We start from the raw sequence: 14,014 nt of genomic DNA, 5'->3' as shown, positions 1-14,014 counted from the left end.
ATTTATTTATTAAAGATTTCTGTCTCTTCCCCGCCACCGCCTCCCATTTCCCTCCCCCTCCCCCAATCAAGTCCCCCTCCCTTGTCAGCCCAAAGAGCAGTCAGGGTTCCCTGCCCTGTGGGAGGTCCAAGGACCACCCACCTTCATCCAGGTCTAGTAAGGTGAGCATCCAAACTGCCTAGGTTCCCACAAAGCCAGTATGTGCAGTAGGATCAAAAACCCATTCTAAGGAGAGAAGACATCCAGGGACAAACATGCCCTCTCCCTAACCCTTCTCCATTATTTGTTTGTTTTAAAAAGGGTGGGAGTTCTCCTGCTGGTGATTTAAGCCATGCAAAGGGTGAAAATTATACTAAGCTCAAACATCACTATTTATATAAAGGCTTCTCTTATTACAAAAAATTAATCTTCATCTTTTAAACTTTCGTTAGTGTTTTCATATTATTTCTATAAATAGTTACTAAATGAGTGTTTTAGGCATTTCTTCTTTTGAGTTTACTGTTAATGAACAAATCAAAAAATTATGTTTAAATAAAAGCTCTTATTCTAGCTTACTTTATTGTACTGCTCTCTATACTCATAATACCCCAAAATAAACTACTAATTCAATGAGCACTGAGTGAATGAATGAAAGAACTGGAATACTTTTTAGTTAAATTAATAGCTAGAGAAATTACATACTGACCTAAAATGTCTTGCTTTGCATTGGAGCCACGAAGGCAGCTCTGGTTGCGCAGCTGTCACCTAGGCTCTACCAGGAGGTGAGCTAGACCTCTCAGGACTAGTCCATGTTTCATTTTCACCCTTGGCATCATGGCTACCCAAGGTATTTACATAAGCTCTACAATCTAAGAATTCTCAGGCCTAGACTCTGAAAAGTTTAAAGAATAAGTTCATAAGGCCCACAAAGGCTGAGGAGATTTTCCCAATTTAAAAGTTTCAGGTCAAGACTAGAGAGATGGCTTAGCAGTTAAGAGCACTTGTTCTTGGAAACAATCTGGATTCAGTTCTCAGTAATCACATGACAGCTGACAACTATTTGTAATCTTACTGTCTTATGTTCACACAGATGATGATGATAATTATAATAATAATTAATAGTTAATAATAGTAATAGTAGTAAATTAAATAAAAAACTTTTTAGGTCTTAGAGAGATGATGAACTTAGTGAACTACATAAAATAATTATATACTAAAAAAAATAGAGCAATAAACCAAGAAATATGATTAGGGAAATGTTAAATGTTCTCTGTAGGATCAAAAATGTGATGAACATTCATTTACCATCATTTTGAGCTAAATTAAATTTTAGGCACCTACCAATTTTTTTATGAAATGAAGTTGTTTAAATTTCTTGCAGATAAATCAAGACAACTTTAAGATACCATCTTACACCTGTCAGAATGGCTAAAATCAAAAACACCAATGATAGCCTTTGCTGGAGAGGTTGTGGAGTAAGGGGTACACTCATCCATTGCTGGTGGGAGTGCAAACTTGTGCAACCACTTTGGAAAGTGGCGGTTTCTCAGGAAATTCGGGATCAACCTACCCCTGAACCCCGCAATATCACTCTTGGGAATATACCCAAGAGATGCCCTATTATACAACAAAAGTATATGCTCAACTATGTTCATAGCAGCATTGTTTGTAATAGCCAGAACCTGGAAACAACCTAGATGCCCTTCAACGGAAGAATGGATGAAGAAAGTATGGAATATATACATATTAGAGTACTACTCAGCAGTAAAAAACAAGGACTTCTTTGAATTTTGCATGCAAATGGATGGAAATAGAAAACACTATCCTGAGTGAGGTAAGCCAGACCCAAAAAAATGAATATGGTATGTACTCACTCATAATTGGTTTCTAGCCATAAATAAAGGACATTGAGCCTATAATTCGTGATCTTAGAGAAGCTAAATAAGAAGGTGAACCCAAAGAAAAACATATAGGCATCCTCCTGGATATTAACCTTCATCAGGCGATGAAAGGAGACAGAGACAGAGTCCCAATTGGAGCACCAGACTGAAATCCCAAGGTCCAAATCAGGAGCAGAAGGAGAGAGAGCACGAGCAAGGAACTCAGGACCGTGAGGGGTGCACCCACACACTGAGACAATGGGGATGTTCTATCGGGAACTCACCAAGGCCAGCTGGACTGGGTCTGAAAAAGCATGGGATAAAATAGGACTCGCTGAGCATGGCAGACAATGAGGACTACTGAGAACTCAAGAACAATGGCAATGGGTTTTTGATCCTACTGCATGTACTGGCTTTGTGGGAGCCTAGGCTCTTTGGATGTTCACCTGGAAGGAGGTGGGAGGTCCTTGGACTTCCCATAGGGCAGGGAACACGACTGCTTTTTGGGCTGATGAGAGAGGGGGAGTTGATTGGGGGAGGGGGAAGGAAATGGGTGGCGGTGGCGGGGAGGAGACAGAAATCTTTAATAAATAAATAAATAATAATAATAAACAATGCGGATCAGAACACTGAAGTAAAAAAAAAAATTCTTGCAGATAGAGTACTGGAGTGAAACAACTGTCTTTTGAACAGGGCAGGGCATCTGCACTCATGAACTCAGAGAAGCTGTGGTTTTCCACGTAAGACAAGATCAAGTAAAAATTCTAGTGTAGAGGGGGAAGAGGCTCAAAAGCCCCAACATCTAGCTGATGAGCTTCTGGGGCGGGAAAGTCAGGTTTTTTGAGTATGCCCCCTAGTAATTGGTGACACTCCAGTAAACAGCCCAACACCCATGAGTATACTGGCAGTGCACTGTACTCTGTGGGTGATTAACAGCAAATAGGAAATGAAGTTGTGAAGGGATAGGAGGTTGACATGGATGTGGAAAAAATAGGAGGAAAAGAGGGAATGAATACAATAAAAATACATTGTACAAATATATAAAATTCTAGAAAATTAATAAAAGTACACGTCTAAAATTTCTTTTTTAAAAAAAATTTATTTATTTATTATGTATGTAAATAAATTCTGTCTGCTTGTATGCCTGCAGGCCAGAAGAGGGCACCATATATCATTACAGATGGTTGTGAGCCACCATGTGGTTGCTGGGAATTGAACTCTGGACCTTTGGAAGAGCAGGCAATACTCTTAACCACTGAGCCATCTTTCCAGGCCAAAAATTTCTTGCATATAAAAATGCTAGAGAAATATCTCCTGTGCCACGATGTACAAGAAGAGTACAAAAAGCTGTCTGACTTTATGCCATGGAATTCAGATTTTATGCAAGCAAGCACTATGAACACAATTCTTGGCTTTTTTGTTCACAGAAGTTTTCAGAATCCAGCTCTGCAGCACAGGTGGTGGTGGTATTGGTGGGTTTTTTTTCACCAATGTAAGAAATATCAAATATGAGGGTCTTTTTCCCTCCCCCTGCCTGACAGAAACTCTAAAACTTTTCAAATCTTTTTTATATCTCCCACCTTGTTATGCCAATATTTTAATTCTCCCCACCCAGTAAAATTTCTCCTTATACAAAGCCCCACTGCTCTATCCTAGGAATTTAGAGGGCTGGAGCAGTGACCCCTTTCTACTTTCCTTCATTTCCTGTGCACCAATTTTTATTCAGTCACCTGAACAAGATTGTAAGGATGGACATCAGCCAATGGGAAAATGACACCGTCACCACCTGAGTTAGACTACAAACTAAATTTACTTCTTGGTTTGATGTGAAATTTGCTCTTCCAAGCATAGATGCTATCAAGTGGTCTTAGGAAATCTCTATTTTGTGTGATTTATATATCTTATAACTAAGTGTAGTGCCTTCATTTCCTATTATAGTCAAAATAAAGAACTATAATGCATACACCTGAAGCTGATATTAACCAACTACTAAAGCACAGATGAAAATGTACATATACTAAATTTCATGTTAAAAAAATAAAGAGGGGAAAAAACCCCCAGTGCTTCAGAAAAGCTTTCACATGGGTCCAGCCTTACTTGATGTACCATGATCCTTCAATGATACATGAGATTCACAGAAGTTTTCAACAATTATGGCCAGCATGATCAACACTGGGCTCTTAAATACTGACTGACAGCAACGTTAAACTGTCAGTAAGTTCTGAAGTCTGTAAACATAATGTTTATTTTCTTTCGTTTTTAAAACTCAATTTAATTATCAAATACTTCTCTTTTGCCATATTAAAATAGACAAAACTAGCTAATACAAAAAAAATATCATCTACTGCATAAAATACATGGAGGTCAAACAAATCCAGCACAACTAAGAGTAAGTATAGACCTTCTATTAAGAGAGAACAAAGCATTGGTAAAGATAACATTTGCTTACGTCTGTTCTCTTAGAAATGCTAAAATACTTACTTTGCTTCGATGTCAGCTTTCTCTCTTACTGCATGAGCCATCTGTTCAGTCTCAAAGTACTTCTTTTTACCTTTTGCTAAATCTTTCACAGTTTCTTGTAATTCTGTTTGGATTTTTGTCAACTGGTCCACACACTGTAAAATGCAAAAATGCAATTATTAAAAGTTTAGTTTTCAGGCTTACAGAAAATGAGTTCATCCTAAAGACTGCATAACAAGCCTTCAGCTTGGAAACTCGGGAGAAAAGTCAGCAATTTATTGTTCTTGAGTGGCAAATTAAAATCTGGAGAACAGCTAGTACTTCCATCTCAAGTACTGTACCAAACAGTGTCATAGTTTGCCTATCCATCATTCTTTGGAAATAACCACAATGCTGTTGCTGACATTAAGTTAGGAAAAGCAACTATGAAAACACTCAAGTTGTTGCAAACATCTTGACAATAAAATCAAAAAAATAAAGTAACTGTATTTTTCATAATCTTAATCAAGTCTAATTTAAGTGTTAGGATCAAAGGAGTTAAGATACCTATGAAATCTACTATGGGGTTATGGAGAAACATGTACTACTTTTGTACAGGACCCTAGTCTGATTTCCAGAACCTGAACTGCACAGCTCAGAACTGTAACTCCAGCTCCAAGGACTCTAACACCCTGTTGAGGCCTCTGCAGGCACCTGCTGCACACAGTGCACATCCTGACACACACAAACATGACTAAAAGAATGAAATATACTATGTAAAGGTCTTGTAAATATTTTTCTATAAATCTGTTTAAATATTAGACTTGAAATGTTTTTATAAATTATATCAAGTCAGAATTTAACAAATAGCATATTCACATTACTGTTTTGCTACTTACTATCTAAATCTGTTAAATATTTTGGCTTCAATTTTAACATTTATAAAATACAATATATTCCTATTCATGATAATATGAAAATCAATTGCAACTATATTAGATATGGTAGCAGTTTGTAAACTCAAAGATGCTAAAAAAATTGATTCTTTATATTGATTCTTTATGTGTGTCTGTGTGGTGCCAGAGGAATCCAAACTGAGGGTCTTGCAAGCTAAGTATATATTTTACTGAGCTACTTTTATAATTATTTCAAGGATGGTAAGTATATTTTATTATAAAGAGAAAAATATAGGTAAGGAAATAGAAGAATAGCTAAAAGCTTTCAACTACTATTGCTCTTGTTTTAACTTATAAGCAAGTCAGCATAAAATAAAAAATTATCTGAGTGGAATGTCGTGGTTATACATGTCTACAATCCCAGCAACTGGGAGGTGGAGCCAGAATGAGAATCAGGAGTTCAAAGTCAGCTTCCATTACATAGTGAGTTTCAGAGTAGCCTGGACTGTCAACAAAACAAAAAACCAGCAACAGCAATAACACTAAACACCTGAAGTCATAATAACAACTATATATGAAATTTATTTGTTTGTTGGTTTGTAGCTGGAAATTCCTGTGCAGACCAGGTTGGCCTCAAACTCAGAGATCTATTTGCCTCTGCCTCCCAAATGTTGAGATTAAAGGCATGTGCTACCAACGCCTGGCTATAATTTCTGTTACCATAGACAACAATTACAATGTGTCTATGTGTTTATCTCTAAGTACTATTTTTTAAACCAAACAAAACAGAGAAAATTTTAAAAAGAATATGAACAATTTTTAAAATTAGATTTATTCATTTTATTTTATGTGTGCCTATATGTATATGCACCTTGTACATGCTTACTGCCCTGTGGAGGTCAGAAGAGGCCATCAGATCCCCTGGAACTGGAAGTTATGGACAGCTGTAAACCACAATGTGGGGGCTGGGAATCAAACCCAGATCCTAGTCTACAAGAATAACAAGTGCTCTTAAGCACTCAGCAAACTCACCAGCCCCTGGGACATTAGCTTTAAAATGTCATAGAGAAGCCAGGCACATTGCTGCATGCTTGCAATCTCAGCAATTGGAGGCTGAGGTGGGACAACGGCCACAGAATCAAAGCTAGGCTGGTCAATAGTAAGCTCCAAGTCAGCTGGAGGTATAAAATGAGATCTTGTCATAAACCAAAAGATAAAAATAAAGTTTAAAATGCTGCAGAAAGAATACTTTGGCCAAAAATGATCTGACAGTGAGAGAATAACGTGGATCAGTCAGGTAACCTCCTCAGTCAGGTAAGTGGTTACGGCACACATAGACCATGCGACTGGGAGACTTGGGAGAAAGGATGCATACCCAGGAGAGCTTTCCACCTGGCTTTTCTCTCCACTTACAGCAGTTACTGAGTCATGGCACAAAGACTACAATTAGGGCTGGTGAGGTAGTTCTGTGGGTAAGCCTAGCTGATGACCTGAGTTTGATTCCTGGGACCCACATGATGGAAGGAGAGAACAGACTTCAATACACACATACACACACGTATGTGTATATATATACCCCCACACACATATAGTATACATTTCAAAGTTTTAAAAAGGCTATAAACATAAATTGGTATTAGTCTTCTACTCTGTAGAAAAAGCTTGCCAAAAAAGCAGCAACTTATAAAACAAAGCTCTAGGAAGAAAGTAAAAAACAAACAAACAAAACTGAATACAATTTCCCCGAGTCATTAGTTGGCTTCTAAAAAGCATGTGTGGGAGATGAAACGTCAGTAAATCTAGTAAACAGTAGCTGAGGGGCCAAGTGTTCAGCAGAGATCAGAGGGTCAGAGCAGCCACATGCTCTGTGAGGACAAGTCTTGTCAGCAGAGACAGTGGGTAAGTATCCCACAGTTTCAGTTAAGTCCACAGGAGAAAGTACAATAAACCAAGCCCGAGAATGACCCAAACCAGACCCCTGTAGCACGAATTCTAATTGTTCTTAATAAAAACTTGGGAATCGGCTATTTGGGGGTGAAAGGATCAGAGAAGCAGAGTGTCCAGTCACTAGAATTCTTACTTCTATCAATGCTCAGACCAAAGAGGCGATCCTGTCTTCAGACCCCGTCCTCAGTCCACCTCCTCAGACTGACGACATCTTCAGACTGACTGACTGCTTTAGACTGTTCTTCAGATTGCACTGGGATCCCGTCTCCTCCCACCCTGTATTTCTCCCTCCGCCTAGCCATATCACTTCTGTCTCCACCACCCTAGTGCTGGGATTAAAGGCGAGGGATCCCAAGTGTGGAGATCACCTTTGTATGAGCTCTGTTTCTCTTTTAGTCAGAGTCAATCTCAAGTAACCCAGGATGGCCTTGAACTAACAGAGATCCCTCTGCCTCTGTCTCCCAAGCCCTGGAATTAAAGGTGTGGGCCACCACTACCTGGCCTCTAGTGGTTTAGCTCTGCACTCTGATCTTCAGGCAAGCTTCATTCGTTAAAACACAAACAAAATATCACAAAAGGCCCCAATGGGATTAGGGCTAGAAATCTGCCAGCTTGTCAAACTCTATTCTCTTTGGCAGAGATGTCCCAGAACCTTCAAAGTTTTTTTTTTTTTTTGGTTTTTTCGAGACAGGGTTTCTCTGTGGCTTTGGAGCCTGTCCTGGAACTAGCTCTGTAGACCAGGCTGGTCTCGAACTCACAGAGATCTGCCTGCCTCTGCCTCCCAAGTGCTGGGATTAAAGGCGTGCGCCACCATCGCCCGGCACCTTCAAAGTTTTTTATCCATTGTATCCAGTATACAGTAGGCCCAAATTACTGTTTGATTTCCTGGGACCCACATGATGGAAACCAAGACAAGATGTCCAATAATAAAGTGACCAGTATGACTCATATAGTAGAATTATGATTAATGTGTTTAACATGATAAAATAAAAGGTCAAGATATGGCTTAAGGCTCAATAGTAGAAAGCTTTCCTAGTAGACAGAAGGCCCCGTGTTCAACCCGTAGTACTACAAACGAAAAAGGAAAGAAATATTTAAAGAATAAAACAGAATAAAAGAAAAACATAAAAAATTGTAACAGAAACATAAGATCTTTTTTTGTTGTTGTTGTTTTGTTTTTGTTTTTTGAGACAGATTTCTCTGTAGCTTTAAAGCCTGTCCTGGAACTAGCTCTTATAGACCAAGCTGGCCTTGAACTCACAGAGATCCGCCTGCCTCTGCCTCCTGAGTGCTGGGATTAAAGGTGTGCGGCACCACCACCTAGCTAAATTCTGTTTTTTTAAGTGAGTCAAAAATTCCAAACCCAAAAAACTACAATAAGATTAATTTAAAGCTAGGAGGTGGTGGCACAAGCCTTTAATCCCAGCTCTTTGGAGTCAGAGACAGGCCGATCTCCTTGAGATCAAAGCCAGCATGGCTTACAGAGTGAGTTCCAGGAGAGCTAAAACTGTTACACAGAGAAACCCTGTCTCAACAAACAAACAAACAAACAAAAAATATTTATTTAAATGCCAGCTAAAAGATTCAGTCAGTATGGAAATCAACTCTGGTAAGGAAAGAAGATAAATCTAAGGTTGCCTAGCTATAGCCTAGTGAGAATTGCTTAAAGAGAAAGTAAGAGGCCATCAAGCCAGAGAGGTGGTTCATCAGGTAAAAATTCCTGAAAGTTGTCCTCCAACCTCCACAATGCACACCCACACTTACTCACACCCATCATAAACACTAATAACACTATTATTAAATAAAAAAGAAACACATTGCTAAAAAAACTGGTGGATTTTTTAAAATGTGAATTCTAAATATAAGTGTTTGAGATCCTGGATCTATCTGTACATGAAATCCCAGAAATTTTAGATATATAAACAAACACGGTCTCCTCTGGGCTTAAGGCAGTTTAAAGGAGATGTCAGTTATTATCAATCCCAAAGCTTTAACAAGTACCTCACTACGTACGTAATGTTCAAAAACTTTCTAGATGGCACATAATTGCCTCATCAACTACAATATAAAACAAAGTCATTCACAGGAAAGGGAATTGTTCAATCACATAAAATACTCCTTGCCCAGGAATGCTGGTAAGATTCAGGTCTAAGATTACTCCAATAACGAAAGAGAAAAGCCATCAAAAGTAGTGAAAAAAGATGAAACTCCAGTAACTGATTTGGCAAATATGCTGTCAACTGGAAATGTGGTATTTACACCAGGAATAAAGTCTCTGTTCTACCTTCTACTCCTCCTACAAAACCACATACCTTTTTCCCCTCAAACCTCAGACACAAACTCATACACTCTATTTTCCTCTAACTACAAATCATTGACAAAGCTGTGGTGCATGATGAAGACCTTTAACCCCAGCACTTAGGAGGCAGAGGCAGGTGGATCTCTGTGAGTTTGAGGCCACAGTCAGGGCTGTTAAATAGAGAAACTCTGTCTAAAAAAGTCCAAAAAAGTAAAAATAAATCATTGGCAGGGGTTGTATACTTTGTGTACCATGCTTCCTTTGAAAGTGATCATCTTTGGCAAAGATAAGTCACAGAATGATATTACACGAATGATATTAGATGAGTATTCTAGAAGATACAGAATTTGTATGCAGATGTATAAATATTTAATATTACCTCTGGACTACTGAAATAGTTTTTGGCCTATAGAATATAAGGGTTCTTTTAATATCTGAAAATCCAAATAAAATTAAAACCAAACATTGTATGACTCCTGAAATGTCACCTCCTTAAGTAATTACTTTACTATTTTCTGAAGTATTAGCAATTTCTAAGAAAGAACTTTATCAGGTATCATGGTAACCTAATTTACCAAAAAAAGGGACACAATTTAAATATCTAGTTTTTCTCCCTAGGACCTAATGCAGTTTTATTTTAGGCTAAAGAGAAATTAAACTAGGCAGAGTATGAAAATGTGAGAGGCTTTGATATCCCCGGGAAACAGACCTGAGTTCCCACAATGGCATCAAGAAGTTGGGCTTTGTGGGAGGACAACCTAGATTTATATTACAATATTTTCAAGCTGGCCTGGAACTCATTATGTATATCAGGATAGCCTCAAACGTAAAGATCCATGTGCCTGTGTCTCCTAAGTGCTGCGATTAAAGGTGTGACCACCATTCCCAGCTATACTAGACTTTTAAAAATTAAAGTTACAAGTATATTTGGCAAAATGTGTTAATTTCTTTAGGTTTCCCAAAATGGCCCAACTTGAAATTAAGACTGATAAATCAAACTTTTTCAAGACTTAGTGGGATTGATAATGTAAGTATTTAACACACATAATGCCTTTAATTGCAGCACTTGGAAAGCAGAGGCAAATGACTCTCTGAGTTCAAGGCAGCCTGGTCTACAGAGGGAGTTCCAGGACAGCCAGGGCTACACAGAGAAACCCTGTTTTGAAAAATAAAACAGGAACATGTTAAAAAATCCTGTTAAAAATGCTACCCAGGAACATTTGTGAACACACTTTTTTTTAAAGTTCTAAGTTTTAAATGCAATTATAACATAATCTTACTGGTTATAAGTACTAAAATTTATATATAAAAGAAGACAGAAAAAAGAAACAATACCCGTTTTAGTTGCTGTTCTTTTAAGCTTCTTACTGTCCTTGCAGGCTCAGAAATGAAGTTTTTATAGTTTTCACATATATTGATCCGAGATTGGGCTACCTGCATTGTTCCCTCAAGAAAAGATTTCCAAACAGGATACATACTCCTAAATTCAAAGAAGGACAGAAAGTATTAGGAAGGAAAGTAAGAAAAAATTGGCTAGATTTTTGGTCACTAGGATTATCCTATTCATTACTGTAAGTTTATCTCATGCGGTCTTGTATGTAATACATTAGCACATGTTCACTGAATATACTATTTCTATAAAGCTCATGAGTAGGGCATTATATTATTAGTAATGGAATAAAAAGAACACAAACATTATTATAACCTGAGACAAAATGAAACTGTAAAACAAATGAGTAACGTGGACTTTCAACATTATGACCAATTTGTATTACTTCATTATGGACAGTTTCCTATTTTACAGGTAAGTTGAATAAGGCTCAGACTTAAGAGAAGAACTACATCACTCAAGAACATGACAGTACTGAAAGAAAGACAAAGGCTAGATACTTCTAAAGCATATTTTCTCTACTACATTGACTTATATAAACTGCTCAGTCAGAAAAACTGTATTAAAAACAAAATCATTGTATGCTTGAGATGCCTATTTTGTCTAAAACAGAACACAGTGGTGGTATCTCATCTGCCCCTGCTATGACATGTCTTGCCAGCATTGCACTGGCTCTGGACGGCTCCAAGCAAACCCACACCTCACCTGATACTGTGCTGAGAAACTCTTGGTAAAGACAAAGAATTATTGATCATTTACTCTTCCTACCCAACTTTGTTCTCAAACCATTTTTTCTAACTTACCAAAAATTTCAGTCAGTTCTAAAATTTCTATTATATTTTATAACTGATAAGAATGAACGACATGTTTTTAAATGAGAAACATTGAACTGATAGATTAATTTTATTTTCTGAATTTGCCTCATATTTACAATAACTTTTCTGCTACAATGACAATATTATATAATACATAAAACATAAACTGATAACTACTAAGGTAGAAAAAGAAAACCCAAGCTAGTTCAAGGTCAGCCTGGCCTAGGTGGCAAGGTTCTAGTCAGTCATATCCACATAATAAGACCCTGTCTCAAAAAAATCAAACCAAAACAAAACAAACAACAAACAAAAAACTTGATAAAACTATGATCTCCAACCAATGAGTTTTAGACATTACTCTGTATAGTATACTCAATTAGTTTAAATAGGAGCACATATTTAGGTAAAAATATGCCACTTACCTCTTTGTAAGATTAAATTTATTACATAAGCATAAAATCACGGGTGGACTTAATACAGCAAAACTGGTGTCTTCCATGGCCTCACTGCCTGACAATCCACAGAACACAAACTGCAAACTATCATACAGTCAAAAAACTGATATTTTTCCTCAGGACTGAGGAAAAAAAAAACTCAGTACTATTCTCAACAGTTATAATTAATTATACTTCAACATTTTTCTAAATTGTAATGAAAATGAAAAGTAAGTGAATAGAGAAATTATGGCATAGAAAAAGAGTCATGGAGGAGAATGAAATCTGTTGAAGGAGCTGCGGGTTGCATTCCTGCCACACTGCTCCCAGCCGCCTTGCTAGCTTATGCCCCGAAATAACAACACACAAATTGTATTCTTTTAAACACTGGCCCATTATATCTAGCCTCTTCTCGGCTAACTCTCACACCTGGACTAGTCCATTTCTAATAATGTGTGTAGCACCCCAAGGTGTGCTTACCGGGAAGATTCTAGCCTACGTCCATCCTGGGTCGGAGCTTCATCATGTCTGCCCCAGAGAGGAGAGCAATCGAGTCTGAGCTCACTTCCTCTTCCTCCCAGCATTCTGTTCTGTTTACTCCACCCACCTATGTTCTAACCTATGAGGCCAAGCAGTTTCTTTATTGATTAACCAATGACCTTCCCACATCAGAAATCCATGATCTATGTTCTTCCTTTAGTGTACAGTGCCTTCCCCTAGTTTACTGTTATTCACAATTCACATTTCATCTTCAACTTAACTTCCTACAGAAAGTATCATGATCACTACCACACCAATCTCGAGGCTCAACCAAAACAACCTATCTCTGCTACTATTCATGACTCCAGCATTTTTCCTTCAACAAATATTTTAAACCCTAGCAAGGAGGCACACACTTTTAACTCCAACACTAGAGAGGCAAAAGCAGGCAAACCTCTGTGAGTACAAGGCCAACATGATTTAGAGTTTCAAGTAACAGAAGAGTCAGGGCTGCACAGAGAGACTCTGTCTCAAAACAAAACAAAACCACACAAATCCAAAGCCCCAAACAAGTATTTTTACAAAATTGCTTAACAATATAAAAATTATTTTTTCTATACAGTGAAAACTCCATGAAAGAAACAGGCATATGTGCCTGTGGACAACTGTGTTGCACACACAGAAAAGTTGCAAGAGTATGTGAGAATGAATGTATGATGTGGGATTCCCCTCTGTATGTGATGAGTATGTTTTATTACCATTGGTTACTAAAGAAGCTGCTCTGGCCTATGACAGGGCAGAATACAGCAAGGCAGGAAATCCAAGCAGAGATAGAGGAGGAAAGAAGGTGGAGTCAGGCAGACATCATGTAGCTGTGGAAGGAGAAAGACGCCAGAACTGTACTGGTAGCCTCATGGTGATACACAGATAAATAGAAAAGGGTTAATTTAACACATAAAAGCTAGCTAGGAATATGCCTGACTCGTTGGCTAATGAGTGTAATATTTAATATAGTTTGTATGATTAATTGGGTCAGGGTGGTTGGGAAATGGAAGTGCAGTCTCCGTCTACATAATGGCACCCAAATGTTTGGCAAGAATTTCCATTTAAAGACAGAGAGAGGTGTTTTTGGATTTTTTTAAGGGATTCTAGAGAGAAAATAACAGAGTTGTGAAGTAAAGCTGCTTGGTAACAGCATTTTCTCAGGTGGCTCTGTTTGTTTAAGAGAGGATTCCTGACTCAGCACTAGCAGCAAAAATCTTGCAGCAAACACTTAAATGGTGCTTATGAGCATCCCTGGCATGCTTCTTGGTGCTTATGGACCTAGACACTCCATAGGGTTGGGGGAAAAATGTGGCTCCTACCAGTACCTCTACCATGAAACTAGACCCTAGGAAGCCAAGGAGGTGGGTGGAGCCAGCTGTCAAAGCTGCAACTTTAATCCTAGCCATATCA

The 14,014-nt window shown here is 38.0% G+C and overlaps 1 protein-coding gene across 2 annotated transcripts in view; it reads right to left on the bottom strand.

The window, feature by feature from the left end:
- Fchsd2 (FCH and double SH3 domains 2) overlaps nt 1–14,014 on the bottom strand; it is a 213,763-nt gene that overhangs the window by 95,192 nt on the left and 104,557 nt on the right. For both annotated transcript variants that reach the window (XM_005368781.2, XM_005368782.2), the window contains exons 5-6: nt 10,776–10,920; nt 4,341–4,474 (exon numbers count right to left, since the gene is read on the bottom strand). In XM_005368781.2, the coding sequence (XP_005368838.1) occupies nt 4,341–4,474; nt 10,776–10,920 (279 nt within the window). The remainder of the gene's footprint in view (nt 1–4,340; nt 4,475–10,775; nt 10,921–14,014) is intronic.

The sequence above is a fragment of the Microtus ochrogaster genome, unplaced genomic scaffold, assembly GCF_000317375.1.
Source record: "Microtus ochrogaster isolate Prairie Vole_2 unplaced genomic scaffold, MicOch1.0 UNK41, whole genome shotgun sequence".
In the NCBI taxonomy this organism is placed as follows: Eukaryota; Metazoa; Chordata; class Mammalia; order Rodentia; family Cricetidae; genus Microtus; species Microtus ochrogaster.
Note: the sequence above shows the minus strand (reverse complement) of the source record. Positions and strands in the feature narration are given on the sequence as shown.